The following is a 12,999-nucleotide window of genomic DNA, read 5'->3' as shown; positions in this document are numbered from 1 at the left end:
ACCCTCGAGAGGACGGTGTCTCGTTGTTCTTGGCGGAACGACGGGAGAAACGATCGGTGGTGGGTGTTGCGATTTCTCAGGATCGAAGAAACGAGAATGGCAAATCACCGACCTGTCGTTTTTCAAAGGAAGCTATTCGTGTCAATGATCCTCTTTTTTTTTTTCCTTCTTTACTTCTTCCGTTTTTCCCTTTTTTTTCCTCGAGCTCGAGAGGATTGCACAATTCACGCGATACCAGTAGGCGGAGAGATTTATCGCGGCGGGTATCCGGCAAATGGGTTAATGGATTCACCTTTTATTCGTGATCTGGACTATCAATTCGCCAGACGGCCGCGAGATTTCTATGGCCGCTTACGTGTGCCTTTTAATTGTTTCATTCGTTCTTCATTCGGCTCGTATGATCCCATCTACGTTTCAAGATTAATGAATTTGAAATATGACTGTATGCACACGAGACGTAAAGATCTTTTAAAGGATCTTGATAGATGACTGCGATCTTGGTCTCGATGTTTGTAAGGATATAGGTGTATCTTTACACCGGTAGTAAGGTAATATTCACAACATAATCAGCGGGACTTGTTGATTAATTAGAGGCTTATGTAATATATCTTTTCAAAGATCTCTGCTCGAGCGCTTTTGCCAATTAGATACGATGGACGCGACATCTGACGAGGCGCTACGTACTTTTCAATCGCTGGTTAATAAAGCCGAGGAAACGAAACACTCGAAAGTTGGAAAGTATCTCGGTAAAATAGCGAAGGAAACGATAGAAAATTTATAGGGGAAGAGAAGAAAGTAAGAGAAGTAACATTAAAACCAACGGTGGCTAACACGTTTCGCGTCGCGCTTCTTCCGCACGACGTTCCATTCAAGTCACATGTACCACCGTTGGTGCATGTCATCGCTTGTTTTACATACGTTGGAAACGTTCGCGTGCACCGAAAACGGTACACGTGGTACAGATCGTGTTAAAGCGGGTGGTCAAATGACGTTACGAAGCTGCAGTTCGAACATCGCCAAGTTAAAATCGTGACTTCCTACTATGCTTCTCCGAGCATTCGCAATCGCTCTTTATGGTACCGATATAAAACGAGTTCTTTGCTTTTTCTCGTTATCTATCATTTTTAGTTCAAATAATAGGACACCGCGTTCAGACACGTAAATTACGAGCCATCTTGAGAAACGCAAAGACCGATGCACGCGGTTCCATTCACGCGACGCTTTTCATGTTCGCATCGCGTCAGATCAGGTCGGGGTAAAAGCTCGTTCGTAAGACGATATCCACCGGGTCGTGTTCCGTTCTGCCACGGGTCGATTATCCGATAAAACTTATAGTATCTGGCAGATTTTTTCGTAGCCGGATTCGATGGAGCGGATCGCCGAACGGTCTCGCGCACGGTACGGAATTTCTCGGTTACATCAGCGGCAGTTTTTGCGCCGGTACAGCGCGGTATGCGCGTGCAAGTCGGTCGTGCCGGTCGTCCTACACCGCCGGACAAAATTGCGGCCGGTATCAATTGGCCGTGCTCTCCGCGTACACCGGTCGACCTTCTGCAGTTGCAACACGAGACCTGACACAGATAGGAGAGCCGCGCTCGGTCGGTGTGACAGACCAGCCGCGCGCACACTGTGCACACGCCTTGCGAAACCGAACGCCGTTCGTTTCAACGGGAAACCCTGGATGACGAGAAAAGGACCAACGTTGCCACGCCGACTCGGTATGGGAGGATACCACGACCTCGTGATCCTAGAATCGATCGAAATGCCGCTTCGATCTAGAGTGTGCGAATGCGAACGGCAGTGTTTGAATGAACGCGTGACGGGACTTGGTCGACGATTGGATAGTGCGATATCGTTTATGGGATATTCGCTGCAGAAAATTATTCGAAATTACCTAAACTGACAATCGCATTCGTTATTAGACTGATTAATCTTTCACGTTACGATTATTCGAGGAAAAAAGGGAACGACGTGTGTGTCTTGTTCGTAACTCGTAACTTGTAACAGCGATGAGACATCTGGGAATACTTACGCGTTACGATGATGGTAGTCAGCTATTAAGGACTTTTAAAAGTGGTTAATTGGAAACCTTCTATTCTCGTTAAGTAATGAGGAAATTATCCGTACCTTTTAGTGTCTGTATATTCTGTTATTATAATAATTATATAGATATCACAGGGAATATGATTATTATTCGTAGAGAATGACATTTGAATCTTGATCGAGAGATTAAACGGCCGTGCAATGCCGCAGACAGGATCACGAAGAATCGAAGAATGAAAATACATTGCACAAGATTCTTTTTTATCGCAGCCGCGTCTAACGATATAATACATCAACGAACATTCTTCGTTTTATATTTAATTACTTTATGCAACATCTTCAAGCGCAAATAAGCGATACGTTTTACGTTGCAACGAAAAATCTTATCTACGAAGTTTCGTTAAAATCGCTAGGGATCACGTCCGAAGCAGCCATAGTCAAACTTGCAAAAAGTACGCACGTTCGAAAACTTGTTCCCATCGGACGTAGGAACTTTCGTGACGAAAAGCTGTGGCTATTCTTGGTGACATGAACGCCGGACAGTCGGGTGGCAGGCGGGTTTCGGTTTTCCCGCGACTCGCCGTCTTACGCTATCGATCGGAGATTCTCGACGTGCCACGATTCTGTCTCCCACGGCACGTAGCGTCACCGAGCCTAGCCGAGGCGTAAGTAATTTGCGTTCGGACGAACCACAAGCCGCCACAGCCAGCTCTCGATCCGGGACAATAAAGTCCACGGCCGTTCCGTGGGTGTACGGAAAGCCTTGTGTTGGTGTGTTTCAACGTGGCGCAATCGCGGATGAAGACAATCGCGATTCCATGAAACGCGTCGGACACCAAGCGTGCACGTTCGACCGCGGAACCGTGAGGTTCGTCCGAGGTTGCGGCCTCTTAATTTTTCAATAATCGAGTTCCCGGGAAGTCGACCCACTTCGTCGGTTTCTATGGATTCGCGTTAGCCGCCTCGTGTTTTTCCGAGACGACGCGTTTTAGGTTCGAGCTTGATCTCTTCTAGTTTTAGTCGCAGGTATCGGCTTTTCCCCATGCGAAATTTATAACGCTGCGAGCGTTTCAATAAATTCAATTAAAAGTTATACGTGAAATATAATTCAAATCATTTAGAATTTTTCTAAATATTTATTTAACGAACTTCCCAAATCCCCCTTTTCTCTACAAATTCCATGGTAATCCTTCCTGCCGTTTCAGTAGCAGCTTGTCAATTTTCGATTAAACGACGATTAAATCGCTCCATTTGTTTAATGTTCAATCAATCATGTACCGCGTTTTGAAATATCATTCGAAACAAACTGAAACCGCTTCTCTTCGCTGGCGCCTAACAAAACGTTACGTATTACGATCTCTAATCCAATATATAATGCTATAAAGACACTGCACTTCGCGTTAATCGAACCTCGTGACACGTATAATAAATACACGATGATATCGTTTTTCCTGCGAAGTAGCACGCGTCTCGTGGAATATTCAAAAGTAGCATAGCGTGTGTTTTCGTCGCGTCGTTTCTTATTAAGAATTACCGACAGTGAGAAAAGCACATGGAAACTATTTGGGAGGAAGTTGAAAAGCTCTTTTGCACCTCTCGCGCTCGCGCGAGAAGATCGTTCGACTACGCGCGACAAGTGGCAATGTGCACGCTGCTAACGACGCGTTTGCATCTTGTTGCAGGAAAACATCTCGACCCCGGAGCCAGCCGACATATCCGAGGAGGATCACTACTCAAGTAAGCAAAACCTTTCATTACCCGTACACTCGTGGACCTTGTTGTTCTTCCATTCGTGTTAGAGGCGATCAGAACGCGAGACGAGGTTTTTAACGTCACGCTCTTTCTATACACGCGTTCCCGAAGTCGTAGAAAAAATTATTTAACAGAGGAGAATAAACCTTTTGTTCGTATTCTTTGATTATAATACGAATAGACGAATCGGAATAGAAGTTTGCAAGTTTCGAAAATAATTACCGATCGCAAGTAGCATTCGATACGTTTAAAGTAATTTCGTGATTTCATAAAATATCAGAATATACATTTATCGTAACGTTCGAATCATACAGCGAACTTCAATGCATGTGTTTCATGTCCAATTAAATGTGTTTCCCTTTTCCTATAATTCTACTGTTCACACACCCTTACGTAATTTTGTCTCCTTTCTTGTACATGAAATATGTATGGAGCAATCTACGAATGATACATAACCATCCTAAATCCAAGCACAATAGTTCTTCGCTATACGTAATATATCCGATCCATTTTTATTTTTTTTTTTTTATTTTCGCACACATTTTTATCATTAACTAATTGCATTCCAAACAAAATTGTCCAAATGATCGCAACATAATCACGCGGACGAAATATTAAAAAGCGCCATAATATACAACGAAACGATATAACAAATACTCGTTTATTTTCGCTAAATCACTTTGCTGCACAATTCCATTTTGGAAGGGTTCATACCTTTCTAAAAGAACGTACGACTCTTTCAAACTTCCATTCATCGAAGCATCCGTACTCGCAAACCTTTGGAACATTCTCCGCGACCGTACTCGCACCTAGACCGTTGTACGACTTTTCTGCGTGATCAAATGTTTTCCAAGAAAGACGCAAGACAGTTGCGTAAAGGTGGGATTGTCTGGAAGCGAGCATCTGGACGTAGGGCACTTGACTCTTTCGATTAGATGCAACGTCGGTGTCGTTCGCAATAAAACCGATGGCGATGCGTCAGGCCGAAGCGGTGGATCTTTGAATCAGAAGAATTCAGGAACAAAATTGTTCGATTTGACTGTGGTATCGTTCTATTTTGGAAATTCTTCGTGAGAAATTTTAATTGCTTAATTTCAAAATTAAATTTCTATCGAGATACGACCAAGTTTGAGATTCGATCGATCAAAATGTGATCAGCCTAAAGTTATCCTTTTCTTCTCGTAACAGACGATGATTTTAGAAAATCCCCCTCTGCCCCTGAACGCATCCATGAAAACGCGTTCACTATTTCTGCGATCGAGCGTCCGCTCGGAGATCGACGAACTCCAGCAGAGGAATCGTTCAATTTTACGTTCGTTGTCCCCTGGACGGGGTCAGGTCGCGGCCGTTTCGAGAATCTGACCCAAATCCTACGGTGGTGGCGTCGCGTTTCTGCATTATTGAACGGACTGAATGATTTAGACGTCACACCGTCCCCGTCAGCCGCCAACTTTATCCGGCTGCTAATAAATCTCTCTCGCTCTCTCGCTCCGTATGCTTTCGTTCTGGCGCGACTCGAGTACCCTTCTACGTGTCACTGCTAATTCTCCCGCTTGAACGAATCGACGCTGCAACTGGAGGGAAATGTGGAGTGCAGCGAGCTACTCAGCCGATCATGGTTTCGTGGCAGAGACCGATCATGGGGTGCCAATATCGATTCTCATCGGGCGACGTGCTTCGATTTGCACTGCGACTTACTTTGTCTACGTTTCGCTCGTCGTATTTTCGTTTCCCACTTCTTTTTCGTTTCGTTTCAGTTGGTTCCTTTTTATTGGTGGATGGGTTAATTAATCCTTAACTGCGGAGATATATTTAAATGTTGAGAATAAGATTAACTCGGAAGCGATAAAGTAGCGAAGAAGAGTAATTTCGATTATGTAGATCGATCGTCTTTGAATTTATATCACTTCTGTGTGATTGATTCATTAACTTGAAAAAGTTTTAACGTTTAGAGTATGGTTTCTCAACGAGTCATTAGCAACGTGTCTTTCAAATCGGCAGATCGTTTTTATATCGTTTATACATTTTATTATTACGTATATATACGATTCTGCGTTTTAAGTAATTGTAAGTCATTAACGATTGAGTAATGATGTCTGGATAACGGCAATTTATTTCATACCGACTGTTTTTCTCTAGAATCGGATATCCACGTTCTCTACTACTAATGGCAAAAACGGAGGTGATAATTGAAATTATTTTTCAATCCTCGCTTTGCCAGGCAACGATGTGTCGTTCTTTAACAAATTACAACTTTTATTCTATAATATTTATGATTTTATATCGTATAAAAGAAATTCAGGTAGCGAGTATTACGAACTCGTTAATGCGAAAGTAAGCGGACTTTGCTAACGCGTTGTATTCTTGAGAGTTTAGTGCCTGTGGTTGGTCCAAGTGTCAGTTTCATACAATCCGAGTAAATGATATTTCTAAGCTGTGCGATCGCGGTTTTAGGTAAAAAGGGGCGTGGCGAATATTTTTCGTCGCTAGGGCGAGGTGAATGAAAAATCTTGATACGTTAGTTTTACCATTGTTGTCGGCAGCTGTGAAACTTGTTACGCTAGGACCCAGTTGCCTACCATCGAAGATCTACTAAAGCGATACAGTGGAACCAAATTTCTTTTTAAAAGTTCACCATAGGCGAAGAAACTTTTCCCAGGGCACGAAAGAGATAATTTTAATCCAACCTAAAGGGATACACAGAAACGTATGCCAAGAATCATGTATGCAAATCTATACGTATCTTTGAAGTTCCCATTAATTCAAGCAATTTTTTCTCAACGTGTTCTTCAAAGGTTGCATGAATATACAGGATCCGGCAATAACGACAGAGCCCAATCTTGCATCGGCTGGTCTTTTTTCCTGCGAAAACTAAGTCTAAACTTTGGAATAATCTCTCTTCGTACAGGGCTTCATTTTCGAGGAGGTCGAGATTGGGTATTTAAAACGGCAAAGGCACGGACTAAATGAATTTTAAACAATTGAACATTGCAAACGAATTGGTCGAAATTCAAATGGTACCATAGCACGTTGGTAAGACTCGCTTTGAAATACGTTTTTCGTTTCTGCGTAAAGATTGCCAACGAATAGTATGAAAATAACCTTCGAAAACAGATCTCTGACTATTCGATAATCTGCGTTATTCTTCAATTCTGCCTGAAGTTTCTCGAAGAATCAACGATAGCGTAATTTTTATTGAAAGAAATACCGACTTCTTTGAATGCGCACGAGCGTTCATAATTATGCAGCAGTAGAATATTTTTCATCGCATATACATATGTCATCGTGGGTCAAGAATATGAATTCTGCTTAGGGGCATACAGCCAGGTGTTCGTAGAATCGAAACGAGATTGATAATATTTTTTACGATCATGCATGGCGTTGTTACAGTTGGTTACATTGGCAATGATACAAACTAAAATAGAAACATATTTCTACGAGGAATCGCACTTAGTTTGCACTTAAGTGCACGCGTACTTGTACAAATCTGAATCGATTTTCTCGAAAACGAAGCCTTATACGTGACCCGTGGCTGCACTGTCACTGTCGATGTATTCTCTATAGCGATTATCGCATTCGGTGTAAAATGTGTCTGACTATAGACTACAGGCAATCCACTGTCACTCGTTCGCCCCCACTCTTCCGTTTCCCCTGCCTTCTGCTCATAGATCGAGTGCGTTCGCTCATAGGTTCCTATATTTTTCAGTTTGTAAACTGTTCCGGGAATTATTTCTACGAACATTACTCGGTTTCATAGAATTTTTCAAGATGCGCTTCATTAATTGTAGTACGAATAGGTATACTTGAGTTTCGTTCGTCTAGAAAATTCGCATCATTTTGTGGAGAGCTTAAGCGACTGCTATTTTTTTGCGTTTCAGTAATTTGTAATTCTTCTTCCAAGTATTCCTCTTCAAGGAAAACAATTTTTCATCCATTCCTATTTTCCGATAAGGGTCTACACTCGACGTCAATATGCGAAAACATAAAAAAATGCATAATTTTACTATACGAGTCGTTAATCAGTTTATAGACGTCATTATAAACGCGCGTCTAACGATTTTATTGAAATAACGATCGATTCGAACGATGGAGGCTCGAGCGTGTAAAAGGAACTTTTTCAAAAACGCGTTGGTAAAAGCGAGCCGATTCATCCGCGTCACGAACGAGCTACGTATTTATTAGCATGTACCGACACTTCAACCTCGTAATCTCGTTACCGCGGCCTCTTACATAAAAGAACGGGATACACTCGCGTCTCACGCGCGATGACGCTGCCTCGCGGTTCCGAGAATCGACCGATTAATCAGACGAGGATCTTCGCACCGACACCGTGGCGTCCTCCTTCGATCACGATGCCGCGGCTATTCGATCAGATGAAATTGTACGTAGCACGTTCCCGATCTCCTAGGATCTTCGACTCGCGCTACGCGATGTTATACGCGATGTTACGCGATAGATGTAACCGAGTGTTTACGTCTCGTCGTTACTTCTACGTTCGTATTTACTTTGGACCATTATGAAAGTGATTCGACGAGTGAAAAATCGCGATCTAATAGATTTACGTCGCCAATCTTCGTCGTTCGTACGCAAATGGTCTCGCGATTAACCTTTCAATATGGAAATGAAAAATTTGTAGTCACAATTTTCAAACGACTCGTATCGAACGAATTCTTTTCGAAGCTTGTCGTTGTTCCGTCGAGAGCGATCATCGAGTCTTATTGTTGGAGATTCGTGTTACGAGGCTCTCTTCGGGCTTCGTTAACCACACGCAAACTTTCCTCCGGTGTTCCAAGTTTGAACGCTACTCAAACCGACGCGACACACGCGGCAACCAAAAAGGTGATCAAATTCCAAGTATTAGGATGTTACGCGAACTTGGCGTTTACGTAAACAAATTTTCAAAGTGATATCTATCGGCGGCGATAGACTTGTCTGAAACGATCAACCGTGAACTGTCATCGTGACGCTCTTCTTATAAAGATTATATGAAAATGACAGTTCCGTGTAATTTAATTAAATTACACGGTGATAACGTAACGTTCCAAGTTTTACACGCTTCGAACGAAAGCTTGTCGATCGGTTGATTATACGCAGTCGTTGTACGTGTTTGTATTCAATTTTGTTTACTATACACAATGATTTTTAGATAAATGAAACGCGGTGAAATCTACAACGGCAGGCAGAATCGGATTAATCGTATTTAATCTGATTTCGGGCTGATTAATTAAACGGAATTGCATTTGAAACATTTATATCATCACATTTTATTGTAATTACGAAGTATGATGTATACATTCGATACGCGAAACGTGGATCATCGATTTAGCGAATTTTATAGTCCTCTCGAAGATTTAACGCGTTGGAACTTCATTCGTTTTAATATATTCGTAGTGGCATTAACATATCCATTTCGATTAATTCCAAGTGTTTTAATTTTTATTTTACGGTTATTTCATTTTCCAAATATGATTTCAGACTTGGGTAAAAGGACGAGGTTGGCTGTGCCAAAAATGCTTCGTCGAACTATTTCTCGTTGTAACTTGTTGCAGCGCAATCTGTCTTCGGGCGTAAGGGAATCTTTACTCGTACGAAACGACGAGAGATCGATAAGCGCGTGCACGATCGAGATGGGGCTCGTACTTATTGGGCATGAGGTTTTAATTGACACTCGACGAACTCACTGTCGCCTTTCTGCGTCGTGTTTACCACGCATCTGCTCTGCTTTCTCTTCTATCTGTACCACTTACACGACACTTTTTCTTCCAGAGTTCCCATACAGGATATTAAAAAGCAAGAGTTAAGCATTTTTAAGGCTTATCGTGACCTGTGAGAGAAAACTCTACCGATCAACAGTGACCGTTCTATATATCTAAAATTTCTTATTAGAATTGTTCGTACGAAATTTCTGATAAAAACTTCTCTATATTGAACTCTACAAGATTATCGATAACTTTTACCGCGCCCATCAACGATTTCACGAGTCACGAAATTCGAATTCCAAATCGGCACTGCATCCAAATCCAATTAAAAAAGGGAGGACCAGGCGGAAAACGAAAAACGTCACGCATGAAATTGCTCGGAATGGTACGCATTGTTCCGAGAGTAAAAATATTCGACGAAACGCCTTCGCTGTTCGTCCAAACAGTATGTCCGTTCTTTGTTCGTGATTCGAAACGTTTGTGCGTCTATGTGTGTGTGTGCGTGTGCGTGTGTACCTGTTGACGCGATCGAACGAAAATCCTGAAAACGCGGCATCCATGCGCGATCGGTGACGAAACTGTTAACGTAGCTGCATTTTCGCGCGAATGAGCTCGGGAATTCGTCGAATGCCGGAGAATTTCGATGGTTGGACCTGTTGCATCGCAGAACCCGTTCGAAGGGATGGGAACGTCGATCGACCGAGAAACGAATCGACGTAGATGCCACTAAGGAATTCTCGCGCGAGAAAGACTTTGTTCAATGCTTAACACCTTCTCTGCTGATCGGATTTTCATTATTTACGGTGCTATACGCGTCGATTATTATGCAAACAAAATAGTTCACCGAATTGTACAATTTTATAATTGTTTTTTGATCAGGAATATATCGTTGAGATTACTCTCGATGATAGCAGATCGAGTTCTTTTAATCACGCAGTTGGCAAAAATGATTATCGAGGATATTTCTGAAATATTTTCTATCTTAAATTTGAAATTAGCGTCGGATGTGTTAGGTTTCGCGTTTGAAGAAAGTGAGTTTGAAAGTCTGTTATGCGCATGTACATTCGGCGAATGACCAATTAGTAGTTTTCTATATAGGGTGACAATACCGAGACTACATACTTTTCGAGTATAAGTATCCTGAGTCGAGCAATTTAATACACGCCGAAGTGGCGATAATCTGTTATTAGTGCGAAGAAAGTTTACGTACGTGGTTTATAATTTTCCATATTCTAAAGTATTTTAGAGAAACGTAGGGAATCACTTTAAGGAGCATGGATGTAATTTAACTAACGTTTTAATTCGAGGCTCCTAACACTAAAATATATTTGCCAAAGATCCGACGTTGTATTTATAAATAAGTAATTTGTATAAACGATACGAAGTAATTTGTGTTATTTGCATAGAGATTACAAAACAAATGATATTTTTAACAAGAGTTACAAGCATGCGTGATCGTCGATAACCGTTATCAGGAATATACGAAACGAAGGAGTTATCGATTACGCGATCATTAGCTCGTTTATTTTCATTGAAAAGTAATTCATTGAAAATTTTCTCTGCTGTTCACTTTCTCGATCTTCGTTCAGACGCTAGAAAATAACGTCGACCGTAGGGCAATTTTTATTATCCATTAGTAAAGAAAAGTACGAGAGTCTTTAGATATTACGATTTTCACGGATATTCCATCGCGAAAGACCAAAAAGGAAAGACAAAACGAACTATATTTCCCAAAGGTTACCCAAATCAAACTCAATGTGAAACGCAAATCGAAGCATCGAATAAATCACCATATCAAAATTCTCCAACAAGTATTAAACGATCATAGAAACTACGGTATCACGATCCTTAACGATCTCGATCGTTCAAGCACCACGTCACAATCTAACAATCCCAATATATTATGTATGTTATATGCAAGTCGCACTACCAGAAAGGTCCGGTCTCCGGTCTGGCCTCGGCCGGGCCGGAAGTGGGCGCGAAAAATCCGACTCTCACCCCTCCATCGGCACCATTCACCGTGTTAATCATGCCCTGAGACCAATTGGCACTTTTAATTTCGGCAGGCGCGCTCATGAAAGACGCGGATAAGCTGAAGCTGATGCTGCTCGCTTGGAATTATAATCTTCAACAGCAAGCTCAGGCTCAGGCCCAGGCCCAGGCACAGGCTCAGGCCGCCAACGCGGCCCTCTCGCCAAATAACTCCTCGACAACCACGGCCACCACCGTTGGCACACCTGTCACCAGCCAATCGGCCATTTCCACGGCAAACAACACCATTAACAACTCCACACTTACAGGTAACACCTTATTTCATCGACCGCGAACGACCGACCGCGAGCTTCCCGCTGTTTCCACGTTTTTTCTTTTTTTTTTTTTCTTTTTTTTTTACAAAGAATTAAGATGATCGTTTCTTCCATGTGACCGTGGATCGCGAGTAACGAAACAGTACAGAGGTCTTTTTATTTGCTTGAAAGATCGATTGCTGCGACGTCGGTAGACATTCCAAGTTTTTCAACCGGGGTTGATATATATATTTTTTTTTCCTTTCGCTTTTCTTTCTCGATGGGAAGACTAAAAAGGACTTCGAGAATTTGATAACGTGTGTTGTTTATTAGCATGAATATAGGAAGTTGGTATTTTCGTATAGTATATCTTGTTTGGTTGGTAATATTGTTGCAATATTTCGTTGGCATTATTAGTTGTTATATGTACTTTGTGGTTGGTATGGAGTGTTTCTTCTTTCTTTTTTCTTTGTAATTTGGATATCCGTTTGAATCGTATTGATTCGCTTGCCGGAGGGAGGGAGACGGGAGCGGGAGGAAAGGCAAGCGTTTAACGTAGCGTACTCGTTGTACGGTTAAACAATTTTTAGTTCGAGAAGTTTTCGTCAGAGCGATTCGTCTTAAAAACGATGGGAACGATACAAGGATATCCTTTGAAATAACGTTACGCGGTATATAAAGGAAGAAAGGCTTGATTCCACTTTGATGACGAAACGCTGGACGCAGTCTGAAAAGGATCTCGCGGCAACGACGGCATAAACATGGAGACTTCAATGCTCGAGTTTCGCGTCCTTCTGCGGCGGCCAGTGAATTGCAGGTTTCGCGGGGCCAAGGTGTACCGGCTATTTAGCTCGCGCGAGTTTTGTCGTGGTGGCTGACGTGACTAATGGATTGTCGGGCCGTGACGTGCCGCGCAGGAAATTCAGACTGCGCCTTCTTTGGCCCGCGAAACAGAGCCGTTTCAAAGGCGACATACTTCTCTCTGTTAATCGACCGTGATTAACGCCGCTAATTAACCGTGCTTCATTTCTCATGTCACCCACGCGTGGCCCGCTGTATCGTGCGGTACGTACTTACGCGATGAGGAAATTCGCTTTTGTCATTCGGTTTTCAACTTTACATAGAATGCTCGCCGGAGACGAAGAACGATCATTTCGCGGTTTTAAATTGTGGAAAAAAGATTTAGTACTTTTGCGAATATTAACATTACTTACGGTTGT

General features: G+C 42.3%; 2 protein-coding genes across 6 annotated transcripts in view; one reads left to right on the top strand and one right to left on the bottom strand.

The window, feature by feature from the left end:
* Window positions 1-12,999, bottom strand: part of LOC139993754 (uncharacterized) — a 253,487-nt gene that overhangs the window by 43,621 nt on the left and 196,867 nt on the right. The gene's annotated exons all lie outside the window — the stretch shown is intronic.
* Window positions 1-12,999, top strand: part of LOC139993750 (nucleolar protein 4-like) — a 94,764-nt gene that overhangs the window by 58,458 nt on the left and 23,307 nt on the right. For 2 of the 3 annotated variants that reach the window (XM_072015759.1, XM_072015758.1), the window contains exons 2-3: window positions 3,726-3,780; window positions 11,561-11,794. In XM_072015759.1, coding sequence (XP_071871860.1) covers window positions 3,726-3,780; window positions 11,561-11,794 — 289 coding nt within the window. The remainder of the gene's footprint in view (window positions 1-3,725; window positions 3,781-11,560; window positions 11,795-12,999) is intronic. The other variant, XM_072015760.1, reaches the window with a different exon arrangement.

The sequence above is a fragment of the Bombus fervidus genome, chromosome 13 (assembly GCF_041682495.2).
Source record: "Bombus fervidus isolate BK054 chromosome 13, iyBomFerv1, whole genome shotgun sequence".
Lineage (NCBI taxonomy): Eukaryota > Metazoa > Arthropoda > Insecta > Hymenoptera > Apidae > Bombus > Bombus fervidus.
The sequence above is the reverse complement of the archived record's forward strand: the minus strand, read 5'-3'. Positions and strand labels throughout refer to the sequence as shown.